General features: G+C 45.7%; 1 protein-coding gene across 1 annotated transcript in view; it reads left to right on the top strand.

Moving 5' to 3' along the window:
- Positions 1-15,103, top strand: part of MYBPH (myosin binding protein H) — a 38,758-nt gene extending 23,655 nt beyond the window's left edge. The window contains exons 7-11 of the mRNA XM_015416423.1: positions 3,439-3,598; positions 4,328-4,464; positions 5,631-5,817; positions 14,088-14,139; positions 15,048-15,103. Of these exons, the coding sequence (XP_015271909.1) occupies positions 3,439-3,598; positions 4,328-4,464; positions 5,631-5,817; positions 14,088-14,098 (495 nt within the window). The 3' untranslated portion in view covers positions 14,099-14,139; positions 15,048-15,103. The remainder of the gene's footprint in view (positions 1-3,438; positions 3,599-4,327; positions 4,465-5,630; positions 5,818-14,087; positions 14,140-15,047) is intronic.
- Positions 15,104-21,145: the final 6,042 nt, after the last annotated feature.

Below are 21,145 nucleotides of genomic sequence, written 5' to 3'. Positions count from 1 at the left end.
ACATTGTCCTGATTGTTTTGGAGAAGTGACAGAATGAAAATGTACTACAGTAAAAGCTTTCTTATCCAGCACTTGATGATCCAGAATGTCCAGTTAACCGGCATCCCCTAGAGGGCAGGCCTCTCCCTCTCAGCCAACATACCCCTGTATCTTCAGGTACACGGACACCTCACTCCTGTCTCTCCAGCCAGCCAGCTTGATACCTCTGGCTGTTGCTGGGCTTCTGATAGTTGGCACTGTTGGCTGACATCATCCCTGGGTGCCTCCTTTCCCCCTCAGCCTGGCTTGAGATGCTGGGCACCAGCTCTCCCAGAGGGCTCTGGGGCAGCTGCCCTGTTCGACTGCCTGCTGAGTAGGATGGCTCCGTAGCTTGGGGAAATCAGGCAAAGGAGCTGTTGCCATGGCATCCCTGATGGGATGGAGTTTGGTTTGTGCAGATTCCTCTGAGTAGGGGATGGGGCAGAATAATAAGGTTGAGTATCCTGCACGTTTGATTGATTGGCAGCCCCCATTCTCCATGAATGCTGGATAACAAAGCTTTGGCTGTAGTTAGTAAATTATTAAAAATGGAGCCTTCCCAGCCATCTCTTCCTTCTCTGCTATCATAAAATAGGAGAGGAGTGGGGTTATGAGGCTGCAGTACAGACTTTGGTGTCCAGTCCACAAGGACTTCATGGGGATTATTTATTTATTTGATTTATACCCTGCCCTCCCTGCTGAAGCAGGCTCAGGGCAGCTTATAAGGCCATTTGGTAATAAATCATTAAAACAATAATCATAAAACACAGTCATCAAAAATATAAGGTGTTATGTCTGGTAGGATGGCAGGAGGTAATCACTTTGGTGTCCAGTCCACAAGGACTTCATGGGGATTATTTATTTATTTGATTTATACCCTGCCCTCCCTGCTGAAGCAGGCTCAGGGCGGCTTATAAGGCCATTTGGCAATAAATCATTAAAACAATAATAATAAAAACACAGTAATATCAAAAATATAAGGTGCTATGTCTGGTAGGATGGCAGGAGGTAATCTAATGATATCATTAGTATGCATTAAGGCTTAGGGGCTTGAGTCAGAGTTCAGATAAAAGCACTAATATCAGAGGATGTCAAGGATATTGATTGATATACCCTATATTATTTCCAGATTGGACACAGAAAGAATTAATAAGGACTGACCTGGTTCACTAGACCCTGTGAAGGTGTAAGCTAATTGGATTCCATTGTTCCATTGAACATGAGCACAGAACTGATGCATAACCATCCCATGTCAAAAATTCAGTGGAGCAGTTGGGTGATTTTTACACTCTGGACTTAGTGGTCTTATGACATCCCCTCTCCTCCAGATGGTAATGGGTAGTTCAGATACAAAGCTGCTTTTGGGTCTCCCTGCTGAGCCTGCAAGCTTGGTTGTTGGACTTCCACCCCAGAGTCTGGTTCTAACAGCACTACTCCAGCGATAAAATCTTATGGGTTGATTGCCCAACCAGTCTGCAAATTTGTCCTTGTGCCAAAACACCCTTTCTGTTTCTGTTTGATGTAGGGCTGCCGGGTCCTACCTGGCAGCTGGCAGGGGGGATCCTTGGTCCTTTCTGGGATCTTCTGCTGGTTTGTGCAAAGCACGTGCACAATGGTGTCACCCCGAAGTGATGTCATCATATCGCTGGCGGGGGGGGTGATGCTCTAGTTTTTGGACAAAAACTCTATGGTTTGTAGCCAATTTTACCATATAGTTTTGCCCCAGAACTAGAGCGTTGCCACACAACATCAGCGATGTGATGACATCAATGACATCACTTCTGGGTGATGTCATCACATTGCCTTTCGGGCCAGTTGGGAGCGGGATTTCCCCCTGCTGGCCAGGTGGCCGGCAGTGGAGAAGCACTCTGCAAAAGCAGGGGTTCTCCCATCCCTGGTGGGGCTCTGGCAACCCTATCTTGATGTTTGGCAAACACAGGGAGTGACTGAGGAATATAGAGACAGGACTGCAGGTTTCTATAGCTTAGGATGTTATATTTCTCTTTGGGTATCCTATGAGATGCCCTATGCATACCTGAATGAATGTGCACTGTAACTTTGTTGACTTTATATCCTGGTGGAGAAGTTGGATGCATTATAGATCTCATCTGCCCTGAAAGGCTTTGGTTCTATGACAAAATACTCTTACAGGATCCACACCACCATCTGAAGAATAAAATGGCCCCAGAAATACAGAACTTGGCCTTCCCCACTTTAGATAATGGAAGTGAGGAGAGGCAAAAAAAAGCAGCATTAGTCAGAATTATGGAATAGTTGCAATATTTGGTTTATGCATTTTTAAATATTGTAAATTCAATAGAATCCATATGTTTACCAGTAACTCATATAGAAGTTAAAGTAGGTTTTTAAAAATATGAGCTGAACAATTATTATTAAAAAAACAACAACAATGGTCAACCTAAATTATTCCTTACATTTAGTCACATTTAGTCCAACAAAATCTTTCCTTGAGAACATTTTCGCCTCTGATCCTCCATCAGTTGCATTTAGTCCAGAAATGGCAGTAGGTCCACTCAGGATGTCTTTGTAAGAGAGCACTGTTCCTGGGGTCCATTCATCATCCCTCTTCATCTGTTTCTGTAACCCTGCTGAAACCAGTGCCATGGGGGGGGGGGTTTTTCAGCTGCTCAGTGGACATGGGTGCCTCTGTGCATGTATGCGCCCAGATACTCATGGCCATTTCACATGGTAGTATTTTAAAAATTAGCACATGCATGTTTCCATCCCTAGAGTGCAGAATTTTTTTTAGAATTTGGGGGCTCTGAGATTATGAGAGATTATGTTGTAGGACCCTTTTCCAAACAGGTGTGGGGCAACTGCACATTTCATTTAATGTTTTATTAACATTTTAAACAAAGCCCTCTGAGACTGCATATTTTAACAAAGCAGGTGAACGTCTGAACAGTAGTATGGTTATCATGCAGTATGGGGAGTGCATGGGTGAGGGGAGTTGAATTTTCACTCCTCCTCTTCTACATTTTTCTCCTGCCGTCAGTCATATCAGGCATTTTTCTCCCTGTACAGCTCTACTACTGGAGGTGATGCAGGCTGGGAGTAACAGTTCTGTGGAAAATGACTGCAGGATTCTTCTTCCCCCAGCCATGTGCAATGAGTGCCCTGTTCAGTGTAAAAATTAGATCCTCCCCAACTGTATAACCCCACAAAACCACCATGGCTACCCATTATGTAGTTTGGTTTTGACTTCCATCATCCAGTTACATCCCCACTAGTATATTAGTTGTTCATTCATGATAACTAGGGGTTCCATAATTTTTGGCTTGGAAGGTTTTGGCCGTGCTGTCAGTACATTTAGCAAACAGATGTGCTAGTATGAAGGACAGCCCAATGTCCTGCCTTGGATACGTTCATGATTAATGGTTGCTCTTTCCTGCTTTTCAGCAATGGTTCACAGTCCTGGAACACTATAATCGTACCAGCTGCACTGTGTCCGATCTCATCATGGGCAACAGCTACTCCTTCCGGGTCTTCTCAGAGAACCCTTGTGGCCTCAGTGAGAAAGCTGCCGTCACTAAGGATGTAGCACACATCAAAAAAACAGGTGCGAACTCAGTAGGAAGACTACCGATCAGAGTTCCAAACTGTTCCAACCAGCTCCTCCGAGGACCGACAGAGTAAGGGATAGGGAGGCAGGTTATGGAAGCGTAGGAACGTTTCTTCTTATAAAGAAATCAATTAAAAGTGTATAGAGACAGATTTTTTTTCCCCTGAGAGTTGAATGTGCTATGAAAGAGCAACCACTGCTTATGGTGCATTAACCTGCCTTCAGAGCTTTTTGCAAGGGGTTTTTTTTTTTTGCATTGTTTCAAATAAGCTCAATAACTGTGCACTGTTAGAGGAATGCCTCTCAAAGCATTTTCAGCTGTCTTACGCTGCAGACAGACCTAAAAACCCCAAAGAGCTCACATTGCTGCATTCACCAGTGAGCGTGCCTTTGCAATTAAATTGGCTGATACACAACCCGGTGACTCAAACACTGACACCCATCAGCCTTGGCTCTCCCTGTCTGCTTCTTCCTCCATCACCATCTCTGGCTTCACCTTAGGGAATGTGTACCACCTCTGTCTGGGGCCCTTGGCCTTCTCTATTTATCAGTCTATGGGAACTCTATGCCCATGCCTGCTCATCTTCTTGCTGTTTTGGGCCATTACACTTTTGAGTAATAGGAGAAGGTCCAAATTGATCAGAACAAGTGTCTTGGCCAAGATGGAGGAGGTTTAGTCCTTGTTTATCTCTTAATTTACACTGAGATCTGCCCTTTTTTTCTTAGCAATTGTATACAAGCCGGAGAAGTACAACACCCGGGATTTCTCTGAACCTCCAACATTTACCCAGCCTCTGACAGACAGAACTACCACCCGGGGCTACAGCACCCAACTTGTCTGCTCTGTGCGAGGCTTCCCTAGAGTGAGTATTGTTGTCGATTGGAAGGTCACTGAGAAAAATTACCCAGAGTGGGTACAGGAAGAGAGGTCTGATGACATCATCATGAAGTGGAGGGTGAGTGTGGCTCCTGCTCCCAGGAGTGCACACTGAGTTGTACTGCAGGGAGATGCTTCTGGGTTGTCATCCAAAACACCTCCTTCTGAGAACTTTTATGCCACTTGTGTTTGCTCATAGAGACATTTGTACACTGGACCAGTGTTCCCTCTAAGCTGAGTTAGTGTGAGCTAGCTCACAGGACTCCACAGCTTAGAGGGAGCATTGCATTGGACACATTTCATTAGGAATGTGGCTCATTTTTCAGGTAATATTCTGAATATAAGAAAGAAAACCCTCCTTCTGTTGCCTCGCAATCCAGTGCTACTGGCTCTACACCCATTTTAAGGAATGCCCCCAGTCTGAGCAGTGACCACGTAACTGGTTATAAGGGACCTGTTGACTGAGAATCTGGATAGAATCTGGATGGAAACAGAGTTTGTCAAGGGACATACTACAGGGTATTTCAATCTGTGACAGCCCTGAGAAGTTTCTGGGTTGGCAACTGGCAGTGTAATAAAGTAGTCCTAGTTTGGGCAAAACTACCTGTGATGCTGGGAGTTCTGTGATAAGATATCCTGTCATCGTCCCCCCCCCCTTTAAACAGCAGTGCTCTGGGCTCTGATTTGAATCAGAACTGAAGTGGTTAACATGTTAGCTCAGTGACATTTTCCTCATCTGAAACAACTCTACAGGGCTGCTGTTTGCCTCTGTTGGGGCAAACATACAGTCAGTATACAGAATTACCTGTATGTTTGCCCTAAAGGGGCAGATTGTACCCACAGAGCCACTTCAGGTCAGGAAAATGGCACATGGAGAACCAGTTAATTCCACCACTGTTCCCAGTTCCAACCTGAAATGGAACTCTGTATGGCTGCCATTTAAAAAGAAATGCACACACTTGGAAAACAGCTTGTGGATGGAAGTATCGGTTCAACATCTAGTTTTGGCATTCGCTTACAGTCAAGAGGCTAGAAAAGTAATGAAAGGCAGAGGTCAAGAAATCAAAGCAGCCGCCTACCATGAGCACCCCTTCCATTTTTTGGAGATGTCTATTTAGTCCTGCTAATCAACTGCTTTTAACTGTGCTTCAGCCCAAAGTGACCTGGATGAAAAATCAAATGGAGATTCGAGAAGACCCTAAGTATGTGGCCCTCATGAACCAAGGTGTGTGCTCCCTGGAAATCCGCAAGCCCAGCCCTTTTGATGGTGGTGTCTACACCTGCAAAGCTGTGAACCCCTTGGGGGAAGCCTCTGTGGACTGCAGGCTGAACGTCAAAGGTATGTAACCAATGCCTGGACTCCGCCCTGTCTGTCCAGAAGATGAATGTTGTGGACTGCCCTGTTCTAAAGCAATTGCAAAGGTTTTCAACAGGAATTAAGTGGTGATTGAATTTCACTCAGAGTTGGAATCCTTTGTACCTTCTGTCTCTGAGAGTAGCCAATCCATAATCATGAAATAAAATAACTTTGAGTTTCAATCCCCTGGAGAGTAATGAATGTCAGGAAAGGTGTGTTTATCAAATACTGCTCAAGTCTGGAACTCGGTTTGGGGGAGAACGGGGTGGGGGGAGACATTGTGCAGTGTCATGATATAGAGTTGCCAACACCAGACTGGGAAATTCCTGGAGATTTGGAGGTACAGCAAGGGAGGGTATGGTTTGGGAAGGAGAGGGACCTCCGTGGGGTATAATGCTATATAGTCTACCCTCCAGGGCAGCCACTTCCTCCAGGGGAACTGATCTCTGTAGTCTGAAGTTCAGCTATAATTATGGGAGATCTCCAGGCCCCACCTGGAGGTTGGCAAGCATGATGTCATTTCCAGGCAACAAAATAGAAGTGAAGTCTCCACTTTACACAATGCTGTAGGAATCCTATTGATGCCATTTCCAGGCAACAGAATAGAAGTGAAGTCACCACTTTACACATACACATACATACATAGACCTTTATTGACATAACACACTTTACACAATGCTGTAGGAATCCTATGGTAAACTATAGAGATCAGGAGTATTCTTAGAGCTTTGTGGTGCAATGTGGTGGTGTCACTTCAGGTTTTATAGCCGGGAATGATGTCGTGCAAGGCCACTGATGCCTGTCTCTGCCTCCCCCCACCCCAATTCTCCATGGGTTGCCAGCTAAGGGCTGGCAGCCCTGTCTCCAGTTATTCTAGAAAAAAAATGGCTTTATAAATCAATCAAAAAATAAAAGTGGGAGGAACCATCTAAAATGGCCTGATGAAGACTGAGCATGCTCTAGGAGGCACAGAATACTGGGAGCAACTGAATCAGCTAAACAGGAAGACACTGAGGAAGAACGGGAAATTAGCCTGCTTGCAGAATCCTATATGGGGTGATTATTTATTTATTTAAAATATTTATATCCTGCCAAGATTGCTAACAAAGCCACACCAGTTGCAAGGACACACAAACAACATAGCAATCCTTTCATGAGGTGAAAATAACACACAGGCTACATATTCACAGGCCAAAACAGAGCCAAAAATGTCTGAATAGTTTATCTCCCCTCGCAATTCCTTGAGGCCCCCCTCTGTTCGTTTCCTCTACTATCAGACTTCACACTCAAGTACCTGCCACAGAGGCAGTGAAAGAGACCTGCCTGCAGAGAAGGCCAGGGTTTCTGCATATTTGGTGGAGACTCCCTAGGTATTTTTAAAGTACAAAGAAAACAGTGCCTGCTCACAAAAACCCAGCCTGATAATAACCTCAGTTTGAGCATGATCATCGCCCTCAGAATATTGATCTGAGAGAGGGGGAAGTAGAGACACTGAACAAAGGAAGATGTGGAACTTTGACCAAGTTATGCCTCTGAGGCCCCCAGCTTGTAAATCATTCATAATAATAACAATCCTTTACAGCAGGACTTTGGCGTGTTCAAAGCACTTTACATACCTTATTTTTTGTAATCATTAAAATATGTTTTAAAGCATGCCCCTATTATTTTGCCTCTACTACATAGACAGAATGCCTGTGCATTGCCTGAGGACACCTGGTGACTAGCAGAGGCAAGATGCAAGCCGGAGCCATCCTCCGGACCCGTAGCTTCCTCTGCTGCCCACCAGCACGATGGCCTTGGGGTTCTGAAACTAGAGGAAAGTGGCTTTTGCTTAAACATGGGGGGGGGACTGCCTATAGGTGGCAGCAGCAGTGTAAACAGCGCTACAAAACAGATTGTGAAATCTCTTCCTCAGAGGTTTTGGGAAGACTTTGTAAGGCATTAGTAGATGATGCTTTAAGTTTCTGTTTGCCTCTGCGCCAGGATTCCCTGTAGCTACAGGTCCCAAATCAACTCTGCAGCTAAAACAGAGAGAGAGATAGAGAAGAAGAAGATGAGATTGGATTTATACCCCGCCCTTCACTACCCAAAGGTGTTTTAGAGCGGCTTACAAACTCCTTTCCCTTCCCCTCCCCCTCCCCCTTCCCACAACAGACACCCTGTGAGGTAGGTGGGGCTGAGAGAGCTCTTGACAGAAACTGCTCTTTTTTCAAGAACAGCTCTTATCAGAACTACGGCTTGCCGAAGATCATCCAGCCAGGTGCAAGTGGAGGAGAGTGGAATCAAACCTGGTTCTCCCAGATTAGAGTCCACGCACTGAGAGAGAGAGAGACAGAGAGAGAGAGAAAGAGAATGTCTTTCCACTAGCAGACCTGGCAATCGAAATGATAAAGCACTACACATTACTCCCTGATCATGTTTCCAGACTCTGGAATCCTGCAGCCCTGTAGCATTTCACTAATAGGATCCTTTTAAGCTGAACTCTGCAGCTGAGATATTAATTTCTCCATGACTCTATTAATGGCAGAGAGCCTCCTGCAAGGCAGGTTGACTGGCCTTCTGCATCTACAGCAGTCGCATCTCAGCTGAATGGCTGTAATTTATTGCTTGCATGAGGCTTTCCTGCTCACATTTCCTTGCTTCAGCAAAGAAGTACCCAACTTCCCCCAGACTGGCGAAGGCATGGCTTCCTGAGCAAAGCAAAACACTGAAACACAGAGGAAGATCTGCTGTTCTCACTGCAAAAACCCGACCCAACCTACAGTCCATGCAGAGCCCAAGCTTGCAAGTTACCTGCATGGTGAAGTCCCTGAGATTAGAGAGCAACTGGTATTTCACACTTTGCTGTTAACAGCTGGCATTATGGGATTCCTGTTCCCATGCAAGCAGCCATAGCCTATTAGTTCCAAACTGCCCTGTGGCAGGGAACACTCTGATCTTGTTGGGGTGTGAGTCATGTCATGTATCAAACACATTTGGCATGTACCCAGTAAGATTGCCAGCGTTCCCAGAAAAGGCATGGGGGAGGGGGGAAGCTGACTGCTTTTGATTTGCACGACTTTATTTGATTCAATATATTGCACTTTAAAGGCAAGAACCCAAATAATTCAAAAACATTTTGTTTATTGGGCCAACTCAATTGACAAGATAGTGTAAACAAGCTTTTGAAATACAAGCTGGTGTTTTCCTGCCCCAACAGAATCTGGTGTATCTTGAAAGCTTCTTTAACTATGCAAATAAGTCCAGTTGTTCAAAACAGTTGGAGAGGTTCAGGTGGGTAATCAGCAGAACAAAGTTTGAGTCCTGTGGCTCCTTTAAGATCAACAAAGTTTTATTCACAGTATAAGCTTTTGTGTGCAAAGCACACTTCCTCAGATACTGTGAAACAGAATTTCCTTTATCTGTATGTCAGTTTGCTGCCATCCACAGGTCTTACCAAATGTGTTATTCCAATCTTAGCCGTATTTACTGCTCAGGTACTTACGTTAACTCTTTTATTATCTGTATGCTAATTTGCTGCCATCCACAGGTCTTACCAAATGCATTATTCCGATCTTAACTGTATTTGTTGCTCAATTACTTATGCGTCTTGACTCCAATTAGCCCTTCCTGGCAACTACCCCCCACCTATATGTAATGTTTGAGGAAATCTGTTTCAGTGTATCTGAAGGTGTGTGCATGCTAAGTCTCTCAGTTCTTGCTGATACCATTTATACACATTTGTTTATTAACTCTTGTATTTGTATGCTAATTTACTGCTATTCACAGATTTTACCACCTGCCTTAATCCAGTCTCAGCTATAATTACCCATTTACTTATGCATCTTGATTCTGACTAGCCCTTCCTGGCAACTAAATCCCACCCCCCTTGCACCTATATATAATGGTTGAAGAAGTTTTGTTTCACTGTATCTGAAGAAGTGTGGGTGCACCCAAAAGCTTATACCTTGAATAAAGATTCTCCCTCCATTTTTCTTTCCCTTTTGTGACTAAGCCACCCTAGTTATCTGTTTTCTTCTTTCCTGAAGAATTCTGGCTAGCCCACCCTGTCACAGCATAATATTTTGGCTGTTTGCTCAGCCCAGGAATTCTGAGCAAAGCAATGGGAGCCCCCTTTAACTTATACGACTTAAACAGCACTCAAGAAGTTTTTATATTCCAAATGAAATTATTTTTTATCTAACATAGAGGGGAAAGGTCAGGTGAAATTAGGGGTAAAATTTCGGAAGTAATTCAAAATAGATAACTCTGAGGTAAAAATCAATACATGCACAGACTTTAGTTCTTATGTTTCAGGTTAATGAGAGGCAGGGTATAAATCAAATCTCTTCTCTTCTCTCTCTTATTAAGCTTTTCACAGTGACTTAAATCTTTATGTTGAGAGGCTTTTGTTCCAGTATTTTCCACAAACACTTCAGTATACTTTCTTTGAGTATTCTCTATCCAGTTTCGTGTAGTGGTTAAGTGTGCGGGTTTTAATCTGGGAGAGCCGGGTTTGATTCCCCACTCCTCCACTTGCACCTGCTGGATGATCTTGGGCAAGCCATAGTTCTGGCACAGCTGTTCTTGAAAAGAGCAGTTTTTGTAAGAGCTCTCTCAGCCCCACCTACCTCACAGGGTGTCTGTTGTGGAGAGGGGAAGGGAAAGGAGTTTGTAAACTGCTCTGAGACTCCTTTGGGTAGTGAAGGGCAGGGTATAAATCCAATCTCTTCTTCTTCTTCTCCTCCTCCTCCTCTTTTGGTTTCCATAGGGCTGGTACACTTTTTCCAGTACCCAATCCCCTTCTCTTGAAACACCAGTACTCGTCGTGAGTTTTTAACTGACTCTTAAGGTCTCTCAAGGCAGTTTCTAACTACACCAGACAAGGGATCTCTGCAATCTTCAGAGCTAACTCCCTGTTTGATTGGGTAGGGAACTTTCTTCTCTCTCTAGAAGATCTATCCCCTTTTCTTGGCCTGAATGGGTGTCTCCATCTAGCTATCCACTGGTCCTTGCCAACTTTCCTCAGTTCTCCTGTCTGTGTTAAACTGCTCTCAGTCAGGATTGAATTCCGAAACTGTAGGTACTCAATTCTTCTCAGCTAGGGCTGAAATCAGACTCAACTCAGGCAAGGCAGAAATCTGTCTCCTCAGCATGCAGCTCTAAAGTCTTTTTCTGCTTAGCTGATGCTAACTAATCAGCACGGCCAGCCCGTCATAGATAATTTTTAGGCAGTGGCCTAGAGTAGCCCCTTAAGAGGGGGTGCCCCCTTGCCTACCGCCCCGCCCCTCTCACCTAAACAGGGTAGTAAATCACAGACCACTGCCCACCGTTCCATGAAGGCGGCCTGCTTGCCCAAGGGGAGCTGAAAGTGCCATGGGGAGCAGCCTGGAACCAGCCCAGCCCGTGGCTGCTGACGGGGGCGCTTCGCTTCGCAATCACAGGCCACCCTCTCACCCCTGTGCCTCCGGCCAGCTGGTGGGGAGGACTCCTGGCGCACCTGCCTTCACTGTCTTCTTCCGCTGGCTGGTGGGACCCAGGGCGCCTGCGCTCTGCCCGCTGCCGCCGCCCCGGGCTCTATCTGCGCCACCTCCCTCCACCTGCCCAAGCCGGCCCAACCTGGCGGCTGACCTGCTATCTGCCCTCTCAGTGGTGGTGAAGGCCGGGTCGGGCACATGCAACGGGCACTGGCGGCTCCCTGTGGCCAAGGAGCAGCTTTCCAGAACTGAGGGCTTAGGGTTGCCAGCCTGCAGGTGGGACCTGGAGACACTCCCCTCCGGCATTACAGAGATCAGTTCCCCTTGAGGAAAGGCATGCATTGGACTCAGCTGAGCTGCCTCCTCCCCAAACTCTGCCTTCGCCAGACTTCCCCCCTCCCCCAGTCCCCAGGAGTTTTCTAACTCATAGTTGGCAACCCTGTTTACACTCCAGGCACTGGAGGAAGCCAGGAACTCCTGGCTTTGTTAATGGCCCTGTTATTGATTCATTGGTGTTTTTATGTTTATTGATTGTATTACTGTGCTAATTGTTACTGTAGAACCAGATCAGGAGCAAAGACACTGGGATTGTGGGCTTTCGAACCCCTAAAGGGTTCTTCCTAAAATGCATTTATGTTTGAAAATTGGTGGGTGGAAGGGGGGGGGGTGCCAGAAGGTAGCCCCGCCTAGTGTGCAAAAAAAACTGAAGCCAGCCCTGCTAATCAGATTGCTTGGAGCAGCCTGTCGTTCAAGGCTCTCTCTTTCTGTGAAGAATTAACCATTCACAGTCCTTCAGCGTTTGTACAGCACGTCTAAGCTTTTAAAAGTTCAGTCTGTCACAGTAGCCTTCCATAGAAGTACTTCCTTCACAGAGAGAACTAGTGGGCCAAGGAGAAGGCTAGGATAGAAGGTGACTGAATTGAGAAATAGGCATACCCCCTTTCTGCTGTTTGTGAGAACTGGGTCAAACTCTAATAAGAGCCAAAGTGAGCATCAGTTAGGGGTCTTCTCTGTCTGTGGTTAGATTCAACAGGGACCTTTTCTACATACATATTTTGCCCTATCTTGGTTTTTCTTCCAGCAGTGCTGTTTTCAGGAGAAGCATCCACGTGATGACATCCTCTGAGCATATTCTATTTCAGTGTGTCCCCCTTCCCTTTGCTGTGATCTTTCCGAAACCTGGTTTGTTACAATATTTTTGGAAAGATCAGTCAAAGTGCCTTTGCACACCATCTGGATGGGAAAGTGCAGTTTTGCAAGCCCTGCCGACGTCAGCACCATTCTGCATACTTCAGCCCCACAGCTCTGCCCTTCCCTGCTTCTCCAACAGAGGGATTTTATTAGGCTTTTTAAAAATGGTAAGAGATAGACTGCTATAGCACAGTTTATAAAAATCTTTTGCAACAGTGTCAAACTGCCCGAACTATCATAAATTTACTGCATAATTGCAATATATTGTTATAAGATTATTGCACTATAGTGATCTGTCAATTACCTTTTTTTTTTTTGAAAGCCTGAAAAAAGCCCTCTGGGGTATAAATGGGGGAAATGATAGCGGGGTGTGTGTGTGTGGTTGCTTTGTTACCATTGCAAATGCCTCTGAATGACCACTAGTAACACAGGCAAGCCAGAAGGTAATCCTAGAACTGGCAAAAGTTCTTCAGTGTTTGCTGATGCACCAAATGCACTAGGAGAGGAAATATCCAATGCATAAAACAATCTCCATTCACACTGAAGAGATGAAACAGAGTATAGCCAGTTGGAAGCATCTATGAAACAACAACTTTTAAAGTGTAAAAAGGTAAAGGTTTCCCTTGCTCGAAAGCCAGACAAATCCGACTCTGGGGGGCAGGACTCATCTCAGTTTCCAAGCCGAAGAGCCAGCGCTGTCCGAAGACGTTTCCGTGGTCATGTGGCCGGCATGACTAAACATCAAGGCACACAGAACACTGTTACCTTCCCACCAAAGCAGTACCTATTTATCTACTTGCAATTTCTTGCTTTTGAACTGCTAGGTTGGCAGGAGCTGGGGCTAGAGACAGGAGCTCACTCCATCACGCGGCACTCGGGTCTCGAACTGCTGAACGACAGACCAGAAGGTCTGCAACTCAGTGTCTTAGCCTCTGAGCCACCACACCCCTTTTAAAGTGTACTGTGGTTTAAATATAGCACACCATCTATAAACACCTCCCTGAAAGCAGCTATCTGGTACATTTTGCACTTGTGGGGGATTTAAAGGAACATTTTTACAAGCATGAAGCACGTTGCAAAGGAGCCAGCTGAAGTTCTGGCTGATAGGATGCTATTCTAGCCTTTTTTCTTTCTGAGAGGGATAACTTGCGCTTCCAGTAATGTTGCCAAATGTGCAGTGCACACATGAACATACATGAAGCTGTCCTATACTGAATCAGACCATTGGTCTATCAGGGTCAGTAAATACTAACTACCAAGAATGGCCGTGGTTCTTCAGGGTCTCAGGCAGATGTCTTTCATATCACATCACATATTACCTGATCCTTTTATAGCTGGAGGTGTCAAGGAATGAGGTAAAGGTAGTGGGATGTGGTGCTCATCTCCATTTCTAAGCCGAAGAGCCAGCGCTGTCAGTCATGTGGCCGGCATGACTAGATGCCAAGGCGCACGGAACACTGTCAAGGAATGAACCTACATGCAAAGAAGTTCTGCCACTGAGCCACAGCCTCACCCCAAGGCACAGCTCCTCCCTTATGTCATATGAAGGAATACATGAGTTCTGCTTTCCCATATGGGCTGTAATCTTTCTTGTGTCTTTTACAGTCCCAGAATGAAGATGATATAAAGAGGCTTATGAAGAACAAGTGAGCTTGAGGTAAGATGCAGCTCAGCCAATCAGAGCATAGGATTCAAGTCTCTCCGAGAATGAGTTTGGCTCAGAGAGTCTATATCAGGTTTACCCTGGAGATCACATTACTACTACAAGATGAGCAACAGGTGATGTTTCTGTCTGTGCATTTGGCTGTGAGGAGCAGGAACAGAGATTTAGCAAAAGACAAGGTTCAGGCTGGCCAGATCTTATCAGGTCTCAGAAGCTAAGCAGGATTGGCCCCGGTTAGTCCTTGGATGGGAGACCACCAGGGAAGTCCAGGGTTGCTATGCAGAGGAAGGCAGTGGCAAACCACCTGTGTTAGTCTCTTGACTTGAAAACCCTATGGGGGGGTCTCCATAAATTGGCTGCAACTTGACAGCACTTTACAAACACATGATGCAGGGTAGATGTGATCCTCCAGGTCGGAAGGATGAGGGAGGAGGGCTAGTCTCCTGCCAGATGTGCTTCTTTTTGCCCCAACTTTAATTTAAAAGCAAAGGAGCTGGACCAAGGGAGACCTGAACAAGGATTGGAGGGCTAGCCTCACAGATCTGAGAAACAGGTTGACCGTTATGCACTCCTGGGAAGTGTGGAAGTACCCCATAAAGGTTAATTGTGCTGGGAAGAAATCAGACTGTGTAGCAGATTCCAGCTTGAGTAGGCACGGTGAAGGTCTAGAAAGAAAAAAAAGTGCTTCTGGCTCCACGGATTTTGCAGTGTGCATGTATGTGAATGATCCTATTACATGGGGATGAGTGGGTGCTTGGGAGAAAAGAAGTTAAAGCCCAATGCTTCGTAGTTGGTGAGTCACAGTCTGATAAGAGTCAGCCCCAAAATGAGGGAGGTGGGGATCTTTTCTGACTGGCTAGAATCAGCCCCTTCCTCTGACTCAGCATTCATCTCTCTTTCAGTGCTTCCTATTCAAGGCCAGCCAGACTCCTTATAAAACTTGTTTTTGGTCACCCTGCTATGGAGACCTGCTGCCTTATTTGCACACCCAACTTTGTGGTTCCCAGATGGAATCTGCAGCTTGGAGGAGATGCTGCCGCCACGTGTCTTCAAAACAGAAGCTTTGCAGAAGGCAGAACCTGCTCTTGGGTTAGCTATACAACAAGAACTGACCATGTCCCCCATGACACGGTGTCTGTCACGTACTCCTGTCTGGTCTTTGGCCTGGCAGTACAACCACTACCAGTCCCGAATAAAAGTGCAATTAGCCATGACAATAAAATAATTTAGTGGAAAACCTGGAAGGCCATTTTAAGTAATCACTGCTGACTGATCTACTCTACTCTTAACGTGGCTCCCTACACAGTATCATCTGCTTGTTGATGATGAATGACTCCCCTAGGGCTTGAGTGGCTGCATGTAGATACTGAACCCCACAAGTTAACTCCAGAGGTATAGAGCAGACGTCACACGGAATTATGCTCTGCTGGGAGGTGGGGGAAGGGAGAGGAACCATCACAAACAATGCAAACTTTCAGAAAGATTCAAGGACCAATGTTTGCAAAGGTCACAGAGAGGTGTTACAAACAAGGTTGTGTTTCCCCATCGGTCTCTAGATTAAGATTTTCAGTTAGGGCAAATAAAGAGATTTAGAGTTATGGAAGTTTGGTGGAGAATTGCACACGGGGAAAAACCCAAATCCAACAGATAAGCTTTTAGGGAGATTGCACAGGTAATAGCGGACAGCTTGAAAAACGAGGGTGAAATCAAATTTTGTGCCTGGTCATTTGGGACCCAAGAGGCATTAACTGGGATGATGGGAGTTGCTTGGCATTTATTGTCCTTGGTGTTAGCAGACTAAGAGTTCTTGTGGCTTGTGAGTTAAAGGCAGGGACTTAACAGCTTCCACTGTAGCCCTTTCCAGACAAGGTTGGGAACTCAGTGTGCAAGCTCTGTCCTCAACCTATGCACGCTCTTTTAAACCTATAATACAAGAATGTGTGTCCAGCACTATTTATGCAATTGTGAATCCCAGGTTGGGTGTGTGTGGTATTTGCCACCTGTCCCCCCCCCCTCAATGTGTATTCATTCTAGACTCTTCAAACATCTGCAGAGAGCTTGTGGCTCCTTACCATGCGTGTTGTTTTTGCATTTCAGAGGCTTTGATATTAAGCAGTGTTCAGAAAAGCAGCTCCATCATTTTTCTTTACTTTTCTTATTTGGCTCAGCTGCCTTTTGGGCAGTTTTACAGGTGACATTATGGATGCTGTTCAGTCTGGAATGTGCCTCTTGTGAACAATGGGAGACAGAAAGCAGGAGGGAGCCCTTCTGCAGTGGAATACACATTCTGATTCATATTGCTTTTTCATTTTGTTTGCAGACATTGGAAAAAAAGCAAAAACTAGTCTGAGTGATTAGTGAAAATGGCCTTTGGACACATTGCCAGGTTTTGCTTCCCAGCCCAAACAGCTCTGTGTTGTCACATCCTGTTACTAGCCATGCTGTGTTGATTTCCACCTGAGGAGCTTATCTGGACTCTTGGAGAGGCCTCTGAAACTATTCTTGGGATGTCCAAATGAGGCTTCTTGTGAATGGGGAGTTGAAATGTTCCCAACATGTGCATCACTGCAATAGCGGAACAAATAGAGTTGAATCTGACTCCGTGATGAGAAAAGGCTGGTCTGCCACTTCCATGTGGAAGGTGCATCATGTTTGATTCCACAGCCTGTCACATCCTCACAGCAATCACCCTCTGCAAGAGTGTGGCTTCTGCGTCATGTTGATCAGCAGGTGGCGCCATAGCACCAACTTCCATCTGGGGTTGGGGTTCTTCCTATCTGTCACCACTCTACACAGAAAAATGTGTTCAGTAGGTAAAACCTGCCACTATTCAGAAATTTGGGTGGTGGTTCTGGCTTAAAAATTAATGCTATTTATCTTTTGTGTCTGTTTGTTTCCCTGCCCCTGTTGGACCCTTGTGAGGTCATCACCACTCCTTTCATTTCACAAAAATGAGCAGCAGACTAAAGCCATAGGTGAAGGCCCTGACCTCCTTCCCCAAATAGAGTAGCAATCCCTCAGGAGTCACCTTCACGGGGCAAAGTCCAGGAAAATCTGGTAGAGTTTGCTGAGAACAACCTTTTATTTATGGGCAACCTAGCCCTGGGGTCTGTGAACACCTTCGCAAATCCAAACTGGTATTTTATTCTCAGCCAATAGGCCAAGCCTATGCATTGCACAAACAATGTTCATAGCCTAACTCAAGAGTTTCTGGGATACGAGGAAGAAAGCATACTCTCTAGGGTGGCTCCTTGATGGGGAAGGGCAGCCCCTTTCCTTTTCCCAGGCAAACACTGTGGGTGATACAGTGCTAAAATTACATCTATATTTGTTGTACAGAAATGGCATTGTGAGATAAGTGTAGTTACCAAAACAAAAATACCCAAGCCCTTTGTTGAGTCTAGGGATGTGCATTCAGTTCGTCCGAACCGAATGTGCCCCCGAAAATGGCCCATTTGGACCCCTTTCGGACTGCTGCAAGCCGATTCAGATTCTCTGATCTGAATCGACTTGCCCCCGAATTGCCGCCGAATTAAATTTTTTAAATAAAAAAGTAACTTTTCCCCCACCATAGAGAACAATGGAGGGGATGGGCAACCTGTTTGGGGGTCCGTAGAATTGGACCCTCTGGTCCAATGCTCTTGAAACTTGCTGGGTATCTTGGGGAGCGGATCCAGCAGCTACCCTGTGAATTTGGAGTCTCTCCCTCAAGCCCCCTCCCCTCCAGCCCCAGAATATACCCTATGTTTTCGCCATTGAAAGTCTTCAATGGCCCATAGGATATAATGGGGCTGAAATTGACATTCGGCTGGCAGAAAGACTCCCAAATCGGCTCCTACTGAGGAAACTGACATGCGGGAGTCTCACTGCCAGCCAAAATTGATTCTGCCCGATTCGGCCGAACCCAAATGGGCCGAATTATTATTATTATTTGGAGTCTCCATTTCCAGCTCAACTCCAAAAGGTAGAGGCAGAATGATGGCACCTATCAGTGAATTTACTTGGTCTTTTATATATTAAAAAAAGGAAAGGGTCTTATTGTAAAAATTATTTTTGAAGAGCTTTGTACAATATTTCCTTCTTCCCATTTGCACCTGAAAACTGAGTGAGAGCACTTTTTACAGGTAACTAACTTACCTGTATTAGTGGAAGATCTGGTAGATGCAAAGCCAGCCTGGAAAAAAGGAAGGTTTCAAAGGGCAAATGGTACTGTTCATCTGTATAAAAGTACTCACATTTTTTACAGGGGAAAAGGGGAGTGAAGAGTCGGGTAGGGAGAATGTTTCATCATTTTCCCACTCACTGTTTCTCTACTCCCAGTTGCCCCAGTAAAAGTGGCTTTTCCTGAAAAAATGGGGGGTGGAATAGGCCACTGTTACATGTGTTTGTACATACTGTGCAGTTTGGTCCTCAGCAGATAATTATAGAAGTAAATGTTAGAACAATAAAGACAATTTGTGGAGTTTTGATTTTGCAGGACATCACAGAAACTTGAAACCAATGGCTGGATTTTAGCAAGATTTGTGTTGGTAACATGATGGGTTTTTCATCCTCAGTCAACCACTGGACCATAACTGGTACATTTCCACAGATATCTTTGCAATCCTCTTTGGCAAGAAAGCCATTTTTGCTTCCTCCTGCTAGAGGCAATGCTGTGTTCCAGGGCCTTAACTAAGGCATGGTTGGTGGGCACTGGCTCACCACATGTAAGATTTTTTTTAGATAGGCTTTTAGATGTGTGATAAGAAAGCTTCTATAAAAGGCAGAGAGGTTGTTTTTATAATAGGAAAATAGCTGATTAAAAAGAATCTGTGATGGCTCCTTCCACACACACCCAGAATTTCCACTGGACAATGTTTCAATATCACACACTCATCAAGTAATCCTGGAAAATTCCCATCTAGATACTTTGACTGTGGGATTGGATTACCAGAGGGAAAGGTTAACTTGAAGAAGTTATTACTTAAGTCAGAATAATTCAATATAAGTGCATGAATGCTCCCAAACTTTAAAACCCTGTTTTTATTCAACTTATTCTTCCAACAATAGTTCATATACTCTAAAATACACATAGACCTATAGGCTTGGAGGAAGGGTTTTAGATGTTTCTGGGGGTTACGGCAAAATCACTGATTTTAACTCATTTCTCTCAAACTCAGTTTGGAAATATGTCAGCAAGAAAAACTGGCTACGACCAGCTCGTTCTCTCTTCCCAGCAGCAAATATAATTATTTATTTAGATTAGAATATTTTTATGCTGCCTCTTCAGAATCCTTCCTTTCAAGGTGAGTACAAATGGGAGGAGGGATTTCTACCACACATGTGGTATCTTCATCAATATATCTAATTCTCAACATGGCCAAATCTCTAGATACTTAAATTTGAGCCCCCCCAAGTTTGCAAAAGAGTTGGAAAGCTGGAGGAAAATGTGTGTGTGTGTGTGTGTGTGTGTGAAATCACCCCAAACAGAGGAGCATTTGCATGTGAGCATACAACATACCTCTGTGGGTCCTTGGAGCTGCTTCCACTGCCTCCCTCTCTCCTCTTTTCCTTTTCTGAAGAGGTTAACAAAGCCTCTCTCCACTAGGCTGAGAGCCAAGGATCTGCTGAGTTTGGCAAAGAGGCAGCTTTACTGATTCTCCATCCTCCTTCTCCCCTGGTGGGCCCATGTCTGAGCAACCTGCAGACTGAGCTAAAACGCTTGGCATGGGGCAAAGGATGGGATGATGTAGGATGGGCAAGGAGAGGCTCTTGCCTGTGTGGGGCTTGTGGTGAGGAGAGGGGTGGGTTGACAGGCCGAGAGCAGTGAAGGGGGGTGTGGGTAGGCAGAGAAGAGAGGGGTGGATGGCTAAGCAGCAAAGGGGAGGGTGGGCAGGCAGAGCTGCAAAGAGAGGGGCGAGTGGGCTGGCCAAGTGGGAAGGGGTGGAGAGGTAAGGAGGGCAAGGGGGAGGTGGGGACCAGTCCTGGGGTAAGGGGGGAGAAGGAGTATGGTGTGGAGGGAACAAGATGGGAGGGAGAGGTAGCAGTGGGAAGAACGGGTAAAGAAAGGTGGCTCAGGGTGCCAGAAGCCAGAGGAGAAAGCAGAGACCAGTGAGGGGATTTCCCTATGAGTTTCTCATGAGTCCCAGTTTATAGCTTCTAAGAGTCATCAGGACTCCATTCTACCATTGTACAAACAGGGCTGAACAGTAATTTTGAAAACAAACCAGAGTCTTTGCAGTGTAGCTTCATGTTACAAAGTGGAAGGTGTGCACACATTGACAAGGCGTGCATTGATAGTGTAATATTCATTGTGCATTAGGGTTGGGAAATTCCTGGAGAATTGGGGGTGGAGCTTGCATAGGGCAGAGTTTTGGGAGGGGAGGGAGTCAGCGGGGATTTGATTCTGTAAAGTCCACCCTCAAAAGCTGCTATTCCCGAGGCTTCCGTTCTATGGAACAGCGATGGCGGATGCTCTTCCCAAGACAGGGAAGGGCAGTTCGCATGCCAGCAGCCTGGAGGGGTGCCACCTCAAGTGACACCCCCGAGGAGCCTTTGTGATAGGCTCCAGGCCAGGGGGCTTTTGAGGGGTAGCCTCTTCGATGGCGTAATGCCGGAGAATTGAGGCTCCCCTCTGCCCCGACGGTCCAGTCGCTGAGTGGCCTTCGGGCATAAGCTGGACTGACCGGGACAAGCGCCAGAGATCAAGCGGAATGGCGTAAAACTGAGCGTGGTCAGAGAAACCGACAATGAACATGGAGTAGTTTGAAAAGCGAACACCCCCCTGCGCAGTTGAAAACCGTGATTGCAAAGAGGGACGCCTCTTGTGCGAATGAGCGGCTAATGAACACGAAGGGGGATAGGGGAGGAAGTAAACCGAAAATGTTTTGAGAGACTTATCTGAATCGCGAAGTTGTTTGGCGAGTTTTCCGAGCTGTGTGGAAGCGGTAGAAACTGTAAACAAAACGGGAAAGATGGCGGCCCAGCAGAGAAAGTTTAAAACGAAGCCAGGCAGTCAGAG

This window comes from Gekko japonicus, unplaced genomic scaffold (assembly GCF_001447785.1).
Source record: "Gekko japonicus isolate JY-2015 unplaced genomic scaffold, Gekko_japonicus_V1.1 scaffold1812, whole genome shotgun sequence".
Classification (NCBI taxonomy): Eukaryota; Metazoa; Chordata; class Lepidosauria; order Squamata; family Gekkonidae; genus Gekko; species Gekko japonicus.
This window is presented reverse-complemented; position numbering and strand designations above follow the sequence as displayed.